The 11605-nt window shown below is 38.7% G+C and overlaps 1 protein-coding gene across 1 annotated transcript; it reads right to left on the reverse strand.

The window, feature by feature from the left end:
• Positions 1-2942: 2942 nt before the first annotated feature.
• Positions 2943-5569, reverse strand: CHCHD1 (coiled-coil-helix-coiled-coil-helix domain containing 1). The gene is made up of 3 exons (XM_032191717.1): positions 5414-5569; positions 4604-4722; positions 2943-3736 (listed from the first exon to the last, which is right to left on the reverse strand). The coding sequence occupies exons 1-3, from the start codon at positions 5553-5555 to the stop codon at positions 3623-3625; spliced, it is 375 nt and encodes a 124-aa protein (XP_032047608.1). The 5' UTR covers positions 5556-5569; the 3' UTR covers positions 2943-3622.
• Positions 5570-11605: the final 6036 nt, after the last annotated feature.

Here is an 11605-nt window from a genome sequence, read left to right on the forward strand (position 1 = left end):
CCACAAACTAAATTAGCCTTGTCTGTGTCTATGACTGACCAAGAAGGAAATCATACCAATGTAACTATGGCACTTTAAATAAGCTTTACTTCACCTCTAGATACATTACTTATTTAGAACTTTCCCGTAAGTGCAAGTTTGAAGTAGCTGTGATTACCTAAGTCCACTATTTAACATAAATCACCTTCTCACCCTGATATAAGCATATTCTATAGTAACAGTCTACAATTCCCAACAGCCTGTCTTTTTTGTTTTGTTTTCCAGATTATTCCATATAGACCCTTCCAAATCCAAAAAAAAAAAAAAAAAACAAACAAACCTGCCTTCTAAAACAAATTTACATCTCAGGAATTAAACCTATTACTCCTGAACTGGCAGGACTACTATTCATAAAACCCAGCTGAAGACCAAGTCTTCCCATTAAAGGTATATCTTAATCTCTCTAAGCGAAGAAGAAAGTAATTTTGCTTGCCACATTAGGAATAAGAAAAGGTCCAAGTCACTGACAAGACTGACTTGGCGCCAGGAACCGGGTCTTAGTTCTTTTGCTAGTCTCATAGCTGCATGTCCTCAGCGGAGAACACAGGGTGAACATAATTAAGGATTAGAAACTGATGGAAGTGCACATCCCTCAACAGAGGTGGTTCTTTGCTTTCTCAAGTGATTATTTGAGTGAAAATGTCACTTATACAGAGCTGCTATCGGCTATTCTCTTGTGCATCTACTGAATTCTTGTTGGTAGCCAGTAGAAATTGTTAATCCTTCTCAGCTTTGTTTGCAGACTAATTACAAAAGCACAATGAGTCTGTTTCTAACTGATAACTAAGGTGCAAATGGAGAAAGAAAAATATTTTTAAAATATAGAAATGTAAATCTTATTCTGACCCTCTAAGGACATCAGGCATGCAGATACTGAATGTTATCTGCTCAACAGAAAAACTAATCAATAGCCCATTTCCAACAGGAGTACTAGGGAGCAAAGGGTATTTTAAAAAGTCTGAATAATCATAGCTATTTTGCAAATCTAAGCAAACAAAACAAAAAATCAATAAATCTCCCTCTGGTTCTAGGCCTAGATGCCAGCCAGCCTAAAAAGAAATCAACAGTGGTATTAAATCATCTTTTTAAACTTTTTAAACTGACTGTTAGGTCAAAAATGACAACTGCTTTAGATTAAATGTAGCTATTCTCTTTACATCTGTGTTTGTCAAGAGTTTCTGAAGATTTCCCACCCTTAAGCAGAGAGACTGAGGTCTGAAGTTCAGGAAAATCAAGAAAAAAAAAATAAATCAGTGTTTCCTCCGTAAGAGATCTTCAGCGAAACCCTAAAAAGAAACAGCAATCATACACAGAGCTGGTAAAATATTCAGGCTATAAGGAACGAGAATAAGATCAAGGAATTCCAGCAGATTTGCTTCAATCCTGTAAATCCTACTTAGAAGGGTAGAACACAGCTAGTCAGCTTTCGCATAATTCTTTCCCCACTATGCAGTCACGTACAGGTCTCTGCAGCAATTTTCTTAACCAGTGGGCTCAGCACCAGGAGCAACAGAACACAGTTTTCTTTTATGCTCCAGCAACAATATTATGGAGTGGTACAAGCCCTGAACTCAGAGTAGATGTTGTCACGTACTGCAGTTACACATAGTAACTATCAATGGAATGACCCTAAATGTAAGCATGTCATTAAACATGTTTATACACCCAATATAAGCTTAACATGAGATGTGGAGAAACTGCAACTCAAATTACAAATGACAATCAGTAACATGAGTCTTTTTGGTTACTGCATGGGATTCTCAGCCAAAAGAGCTGCTTGAGTACTTTTTAAAGAAACTATAAAACCTGCATGTTTCAGATAAATGCATCTGAAAAGCATTCCCTTTCCTCCCTTCTTCCTCCAAATATACACATTCCTTTACTGACTGGAAAACCTTAGCATGGTAGTTTTAAGCTTACAGTAGGCATATAAAGAGACAGGGAAAATAAAAACTGAACTTGAGAAGCTCACTGTGAAGCAGTAAAAAACAAGACTTAGTGAGAATCTCAATCAGTGAGAACTAAGCAAAATTTCAGAAGTAAAAATACAACAAAAAAGTATTACATTTGCTGTTACAGATTGTTACATAATGATGTGGCTCTTGACAGACACTACATTTGGTACATTTAGCATAGTTGCTAACTTAAGAGGTGCAAAACTATAGTTTATATTGTATTTTAATACAAAGAAAAACCATCACCAATACAAGTGAATTTAGAATTAATTTGTTCCTCATTACCACCTTAGCTTGTCTCCTGCAGAAAAAAGAATTAGCAGGTAGCTCTCCTTCTCAGAGAGCATCTTATGGACTGAAAATTCAATGTCATATAACAGAAGCATTTTCCCAAACTCAGGTGTGAATGTAATGTTCTTAGTGACCCCCGAGTCCTCCGAAGGCTCCATCTATGCCATGATAGCAACACCACAGTAAATTACTCTCTGGGATAACCCACTAATGAACATTTAAGTAACACTCAATGGCAACTGCTTCAGTAACTTGAAAGCATACACTTGAGCAAGATTTATGTGATGAAGAGGTGTAGACCTGGGGCTCCACAGAAGTCATCTTCAAGCCAACTACACATTCATAAAGTCTGCAAGTATCACATTCCCTATTTGACTGTTACTTTTTCTTTATGCTCCAAAGAATTCATAACATAAATGGTTATATTGCTAGTTCTCTGAGGAACTGCATTTTTTTTTTAGTATCAATTGGGTACTGGTCCTTAAACTAGGACCTGTTTGCAGTTTTGTGTTACTCTAATGAAAAATAACAAAACTAACAGTTAATTATACAATTTCAGTATCAGTACATGCTTGAACTTTCCACCTTTTAGCCATGCTGCCCCTTAAATAAACAACGGGGCATTTTGCTGTAGACTATTATTCACCCACACCGACCAACAGTCTTGTATTATTTTATTACAGTACAGACAACATTATCAATCTGACACGACACTGTACCTGCAGATCAGAGGGTCTAAATCACAAGTGTCTATATTAAAGATATATTTCATCCTTACCAATATATTGTGTATTAGCAAGGTATTTTGCTGAAGATTTCTTTCTTGTTCTGCAGCCTTCTTGTAAATCAGCAGGAATTAAAAAAATTTCAAGAGGAACCAAACTGTGTATAAATACCAGTACGAATATGAGTCATGGTGTTACTATCCATTTTAAGTTGGCCAAATCTCTGGGCCTGAATACTTACTGATAGCAGCTCCTAAGTTAGGCAAAAAACTTATATACAAAGAGAGGTCACCCTTTAACTTCAAAAATATGTTTACACACATTCCTAGAAGATTTTATTTCGCAGTGAGTACCTGACTCCACACTGCTGCTGGCTGGACAACTCACTGCAGAAATCCTTAAGACTGCGAGACCCAAGAACTTCATGCCAACAAACTCAGCCAATGGTCAAGAAGGCTGTTCTTCCACCCTGGAAACAAAGATGCTGTCGAGATCCACACAGCAGTGCTGACATATCACTTGATTTCAAACACTCACAGAACTGTATTTTTCACTTATTTTCCAAAGACCCCAACTTTAATTGCTTGTCTGCAGTCCCTTTAACAAAGCACATTATGCATAACGTGTGATATTAGGAAACCTCCTCAGGAGTTTGTTCACTTTGCTTGAAGTTAAGTTTCTCTGGGGTGACAGTGTCTCCTCATCCTCGTTCTCCCTGCGCTCCTTCTGAAACAGGAAAAGAAAGCCCAGAATATTATCTCTGTTTATTTTCCACCTTAACACTCACTCTCATAGAGTGCTAATAATTGTATTGGAATGTTTATTTCAGAAGAACACTATTTCTTTAAGGAAAACTCATAATAACATTTGGCTAAATAATCACAAGGCTTTTAAAACCCAAATAGTCTTCTTTAAATTGTGAAATTAATGAATAACTAACATTTTGTGAAGATTATATCTTTCCATATTCTTAATTAACAATATTATAAGCTTATAATTGCAATACAAACATGTTTTACCTTTTACTTTCCAGTTTTCAATTTGTTTTTATTGTAATCTACCAAATAATTGGAGGACAATTTTTCATTTATGATGTCAAACTGCAGCACTAAAAAGCTATTTATTAAATTATGATCCTATTACTAAAAACATAAAAACTTGAAATCAGTTTAAGGACAAGTTTTGCACCTGTATCAACCTTTAGACTTTGCTTCAACAGTGTTGAAATTTTAGAGATTAAAAACTGGAGTATATTAAGAGAAATTAAGAGAGTTGGCCAACAGCAACTGAACTCTACTTCAGGAATTTGACAACACAGAAAGGACTGGATGTGACTATTGTTTTATCCCTAGTTATAACATACAAAACATCTAGTCCCCTCCTATGCTCCTTTATTTTAAGGAAATTCCAAATTCAAAAAGGAAGAGCTGTGTTCCTGATGTACATCATCCTGCATCTCTCCTACAGTTCAGCTGGCTTTAGCTCAAATCAAATTGTTCATGGAACACTTATTGTTGGTACACAAATATGACTGAGGGCTTCTCTTCCTTTCCTACCACTAGCCCTAAAGAACACCAAATTGGCTTTAATTACTTCTGCCCTTGCCACGCAGTCATAGAACATCTGGATCTCCTTGGCGCAAGCTGTATCATTGAAGTCATTCTGCTTCCAGCAGGCCATCATTACTGACATCTCTGTAATGCAAGTTGCGTCTAGAAGGGAAAAATAAAACAATGAAAGCTTAGGTATGCAAGATTTGATTCTAACATCCTCCACAGTACATAAATCTTCAAAGAGAAGTTTAAAATGAAGTAGAGGAAGATGAGAAAAAACAAAAGTGAAGTAAACAGCAGCATCTCATCATTGCTTCCATTAGAGAAGAAGCTCCTAGCACAAGGATTAGCACAGTCAGAGCCATCTGGTTGTTACATTTTGATAAAGCATTTATGTTAACAATTCAAAGCGCTTTATATGCAGGACTTGCACATGGAATATTGTAAAATACAGACTGAGGGTTGGAGTATGGGAAAATACTCTTTTCTAAACACCTCGTGCACTAATTCCATGGCACAAACCGGACCCCCTTGCCTGCTGAAATGCTCCTGGTCTTTTGTCCAACTTCCCAAGGGGATGCTAAACAGCTACTACAGATGCTTTGTTTTGCGTTTTTCCTCTGCATTTCCTTAACGTTCAGCAAACGGAGTTACACCACAGCTTTCCAGCTGCAACATTTAGAAACCTTACAGAAACGCCCCTCAGAGCACAGGGCGCCCCCCAGCAGGGACCTGAGCACGCCCTGACACCACACGACCCTTCCCCTTCCCGGGCTGGGGCAGCGGGGCCAGCTGCCAGGGACGAGGCTCGGGGACGCCGCGTTTACCGGCCCCGCCGCCGGGAACTCACCACCCGCCGTCTCCCTGCGGTTCGCCACCTTGTCGGCCAGCACCAGCGGCCGGGTGGGGCGGACGAGTGGGGGCCGCTTCCTCTGCCGCCACTGCCCGCTGACCCAGCGGCCCACCCAGGCCGGGTACGCGGGCGCCGCCATCTTGTGTGCGAGGGGCCGCCCCCGTGAGGCGGCGCGCGGGCGGGCGGGCGGCGCAAGCCGGGCCCCTCACGGCGCCCTGAGGCAGGGCGAGTGAAGCCGCCTGGGGCGTGAGCGGGCTTCTCTGCCCCAAAGTCCGTGAAAAAGTCAGCACCTCTTCGCAGCTTCTGTGCTACACGCTAACAGCTCTCCCAGTTCACACCTCCAACCCTTTTCTGCTGCAAACCACCTGGGAATCATTTTTTTGTGTTATTTTTAAAATAGTATTTTCTTAAGAGTCCAATTTTAAAAATATGAGAACGCATTTCCAAGTAAACAAAAGTGATTTTGCTTTGTCCTCTTCAGAACCAGACTGGCATTTCTTCAGATCCAAATTCAAACACTGACTGGAAGTTCTGAAGCATTTTGGTAGGGAATATTTATATTTCTCTGCTTCCATTTTTTAAAATTTTTTTCCTGATAGTACAGGAAATGAGCTATATTTCTAGCTTGGCTACCAGTGGAAAAGAAAAACAAACCGACACGTTCAACATAGAGGGCTTGCATCCTGCAACTCTAAATGTTAGAAGTCTTTCAAGCTCAACACAGAGATGTCACTTCAGTGTTCAACATTCCCATCCTTGTGAGGTTGAGCTGCTCGTATTTTGCCTCTTCTATTTACACCCCCTGATAAACACTTTTCTCTGCTGCATTTGACTGCTGTAATTACTAACATGCCTTGCACAAGAACAAAAGGGAAGCAGCAAATGTTAGGACATAAGAGAAGTTGAGCTGCATTCACTGTAAATCAACCTCCCTTTTTCCAAATTACATTAGCTAATGGTGGCAGCACCTTCAGGTACATTCACCTTCAAAAGCTGATCTCTCTTTTAAACAATTTCAAGAAAAATAGGGGGGAAGCCGGGAAAGAGAAAGGCAAGCTACACAAGGAGAATTTCAATAGCTTCCTGCCACTTACTGCTCTCTGCATTATAAACTTTTTTCTTTTTTTGGCATTCAGCCTGGGAGTGGAGCATCAGCCTAAGAAATTCCCAAGACGCCAAAAAATGTATGCAATTGTCTGCACACCCCACACTGATGCGTCTGAAGCATGGCACAAACCTTGGTTTCTAAGGGAGAATGTAGAACTACAAAAGAGGCTTGATACCCAATAGCCAACTCTCCCTATAGCCTGTATTTTTTACAACTGTTATCACAGAGTCACAAATGGACGGAGCAGAAGTCCTGACTTTTCAGGAGAAGTCAGAAAAACAGTTCTCTCAACAAACTGAACAGTGAACCCCACCGAAGTTTCATTGTGCATCCTGAGCATACACCTATAAAGAACATGTGAAATTCTAACTTTGTTTGCAGTTTTTCTTTACTTGAATGAGTATTATTAAAAGGTGAATCCTAGGCTGTGTTCCAGCTGAATTCAGTGTCAAAACCAAAATGAACCAGAGATGAAACTATTAGCACTAGATCTGAAAAGAAAACCTACAACACAACTGGAATAAGGGGCAGTTATGATGCTGCAATAAATGCATGCTAACAATGCAGTCCTAAAATACATTCAAGATATCATAACCACATCTTTCTGAACTGTTTGGATCCATCTTTCTTTGGGTAAATTTCTTGGGTAAATTCACCCGTTTACTCTTCCCATACAACCTCATAAAACCCTTGCCTATCACTATTTATTCTCAGTTATCTCACCCTGACCTCCTTAACCTCAATGTGAGCTGCCCTAGGGCATCTCAGTTTAATTGGAGGTGCCTTAACTTTTAACTAGCCCCACTAAGAGGTGCCTCACTTTAACTAACAGTAAAACTAACCAGTTTGCTAAGATTCCAGTCAGTTCAGACTTAGTCCTGTCTGCTGAACTATTGTATTTGGATGTTACTAGCACTTAAGGCATTCATTAGCACAATGACAGAGGCAATGTCTTTCCTCATGTCACTCTCCCCACACTCCAGTGCTAGCCTACCTTATCCTGAGCTATCTCAATCAGATCAGCCTCCCTGGACTACTTTGCTCACCTGATTAGATCTGAGCTGCCATCCCTAATCCCTGACTCCCAGACCTATTTTATTCCAGTCTGCGCTACTACAAGTTACCTGATGTCTCCTTATTTGCTCAGAGATGTCTTTAAGTGTCATGGTCTGTTTTGATCCATTCCAAGATCCCCCAAGCCATCTCTAGCTGAGCCACTTCAGTATTAGATTGGTCTTTTCTGCAGGAAAGAGCGTATATAACAATAGAAATTAAGATGCCAGTCATGTCAGGGTTCTGGAACAAATCCTGCAGTTCCATTCCTCTCCACCCTTCCTAATCTTTTTGCAGGGCCATGTATCTCTCGCTGCCAGCTCTGAGACACTGAATCATAAGAGAAGAGCACTTTGTTAAAGCTTGACATAGGCTTTGGCTCAGCTGGTCATATCACTAAAAGGATTTTGTCTCTGATTAATTTCAACTTGTCAGTAGAGGTCTCTGAGCAGAACTAAGGAAGTGGCCGCCCTGTATGTTTCCGATTAAATACAACTTCTCAGAAGGTGCCTGGAGATCCATCAACAACCTTAATTAAATCCAACCAAATTGATGACAGCTAATCATTAAGGGAGTGGCACTCTTGGGACAATGGGTGAAGAGTGGATATGCAAGGATGGTATGGGGGACAGATGGCTGCTTGTCTAACACAGCAAAGCCTGTTTAAACAGTGATGTCCCCGATGGCAGTGTACCAATTCAATTTATTCTGCTCCTAGCCCTTAAGGAGTTATTTTTTCTTCCACCATCTACTGTTTCACAAGCCAGTTAAAATTACCTTCTGTCAAGGTATGACTGGAGAATTTTTGCTCTCATTCTCCAAGCAGCTACATTTTGGAGACCATTTCCAGGCAAAACAGTTCATTCTTTTTTCTCCCCAAACATATACTTCCATTGTTGCTTGGCTCTTAAATTGTTTCATTCTACTTACCATCAAAAATGACCCATAGAACAGTTCAGTTTGAAAATTACTACAGTAAAAGAAATAAAAGGCTTTTTTTTTTTTTTTTTTTTCTGAAATGGATTGCTGGATTTTTAACCTTCCATTGGACTTTTATTACTCCTCTCTCAAATTTCAAGATGCCATAAACTTATCCTACTTTTTCAAGTCAATTTTGAGACACAGCATCAATAGAATCTGCTGCTGTTTCATATAAGCAGTTATGAGGAGACAGCTATTTTTAGAACATTAATGCTAGCGAATAAAGCTGTCTTGGCGGCTTTGAAATCCTCCCTCTAGTCACACAGTAAACAGGCAAAATGCATGACAAGCAGTGAAGTGACTCACCCTGGCTGGTAGAGGCTTGCCAATGGGTTTACAAGGGTAATCTCTTTATCACCTTAGTATTTGATATCTTTGCTAAAATTCCTGATTAGTCTCAGTTGTGTTTTCATAAATATGGGCACCTGCACAGTAAGAACAGGATTAACATAGGGGGTTGTATACACCGCTCAGTCTGAGTATCATGTAATCCTCCTAGTAGTCACAACACAAGTGATGACATTCAACCATTATCAGGCTGGTTTGGATTTAAAGCAGTGAAACGAGAAATCCACAAATAGCAGTCAAGAACTTACATAATACCTTTCTCCAAAATATTAATAGTTGCAGCAGTGACCTTCCTCTTTACTGAATCCAGATATTTGCATTAGTAGAAAGATGACTAGGATCATAAACTGAATTCACTTTGGCTAAAGCTGGCAGTAGTCTTTGAATGTTACAGAACAATCCTTTCAAATGAATGATTATGTAAATCAATCTCAAATTCTTTATTCCTGAAATAATTCAGTCTTAAAGACACGCATTCTCACAAAGAACACTTTGACCAAAAAGAAAGAAGAAAATAAGAAAATAAAACCAGAAAAAAAATTATATCAAAATTAGAATCTAAGATTATCAAACAGTTACAAATATTGCACTTATAAGGGAGTATTCGTAGGGTAGTGGATATTCTTATTACAGTATTGATGTAAGCTACAAGCAAAGTGGACATTAACAAAATGCATATGCCCTTCTAGGCTATGAAACCCAGCTTCTCCTTTTCTGCCTCCTCCAAAACAAAAAAATGAAAGAGATGAGAGCAGAGTCCTGGTGGGAAGAACTACCATTATTCAACATTTTGTAGTCCTTGGTGTCCAGAGAAGCAAAGGTTAGGAAGGTCAGTCAGCAGCCCGGAAAAGAACTGCAGCCACAACTCTTCAGCCAGCTGGGAAGATTAGCGCTTATCCAGCCACAGAAGAGTTTCCCTGGCAGGTACAGAAGTTATTCATACTACAAACTGGAAGAAGCATTTTAACCTTAATACTTGTGCACCACTTACAAACCTTTATAAATCACAAACGTTAATTGTGACATATAGGAGAAGATACAGGTAGTACGATCTATTATTTCAAGAAAAATTCTGTAGGTACAAGGGAAACAAAGTTTGGGTGAATGTCATTGCTGTAGATTGGTACCTGATATTCATTACCTTCTGCGAAGTTCACCAATTGTGAGACTGCAAAAACAGTTAAATCTATGAAGATGGTGACTAAGAAGAGAAAGCTGTTGAAGTTGGCTTGTGAGTGAATAACAACCTCTAAGTTGTATTCTGAAAGCTTTAGACAAAAAATAAGCAAACATTTGTGACAAAGTTACTTCATATCTGTGCAACTTTTATACCAGCATTAGCAAGGAATGTTGCAATTAGAAATACTATTTGGCAACAGTCACAAAGCTCAAAGCAACAGCCTTCTGTAGTATAACACAGTGGAAAAAAGACTGTAGAACAAAGAAACAAGCTTGTTGGGCTGGGGGATACAATGTACTGAATACAGATAATAAACAGTGGTGAAGGAATACTGGTGGTGAGGGTTTTGAACTAATTCATGAAGAAGAGTCCCAAACAGTAGGTTTTTATCCAGGTTGCTAGCTACTCTTAAGTTTGTACATCGTATCTTCAACTTGACAATATGAAGATACTTGACCGTATCTTCAGTTGACAATAATAAGCTCATTTTGCTGTGAAGGAAGGTAAAGTGAGGGTATAGGACCTGGTTAATCAAGAACTAAACAAGTGCTATGATACACAGATTGTTGCTATTGATACTTAATACTGTTACTCCTGCAAGGACGATACATTAAATTCATCATGTCTAATCCTGGTAAAAGCAGAAAAAAATACTAAAAAAAAACCAGATGGGACTTGGTTGTTCACCCCCCACTTCCAGATATTCTGCTTAAATTATAGGATAAAATAGCAAAAAGCAGAATGTGCTAGTACCTGGATTTTTTATTGTTATGTTTAGTACAAAAAGCAAGATCAGAATTTCTCCTCCTGCCTATCCCAACAAAACTTGGATAAGAAAGGGTTTTGAGATATAGGTAATTAAAAAGACAGTCAAAGGGACATGAATGATTTTCTATACAAATATGTGAAACAAAGAGAATCTGAAGTAACTCAAGACAAATTCAAATGATTTATTTAAATCTCACTAAGCTGTTCAGTAGAAGTTCCTATTCAGAACTAATGCAGACTTAATTTGTTTTATCTTAATTTACTTCTCAAGCACTGTGACCACTTTAATCCTGAATACACCTATCTATAATCTTAATCTGATTTGAGTAATCTACTTTAAAAATTAATTCAGATACATTCACTTAAGCATTCCTATACCCTGAATACCTGAAAAAAGGAATATAAACTGGTGAAGGCATTTTGGCTGAAGAGACATTTCTTACTATTATTATTATAGAAGGGAGATTTTAAAAAAGCAAATTTCTCCTTATTTTATACAAAAAAAAAAACAGGTGCATATTTTATACTAAAGTCGTGCACTTTCCACATCTGCATGAACGCAGCAACAGTTGTAGATCTGCTCTGTCCCAATGCCCATATTTTAACACTGCAACACTGTGGTATCATCTGAGAAGCACACACTGGGATGTATATCGTTACCTATGCTAGTATTGTATCTATACCTAGAATATTATGAATTTGAGAAAAAAAATAGATTAAGTGATCCATACACAGATAATGGCTTAATTAG

This window comes from Aythya fuligula, chromosome 7, assembly GCF_009819795.1.
Source record: "Aythya fuligula isolate bAytFul2 chromosome 7, bAytFul2.pri, whole genome shotgun sequence".
NCBI lineage: Eukaryota > Metazoa > Chordata > Aves > Anseriformes > Anatidae > Aythya > Aythya fuligula.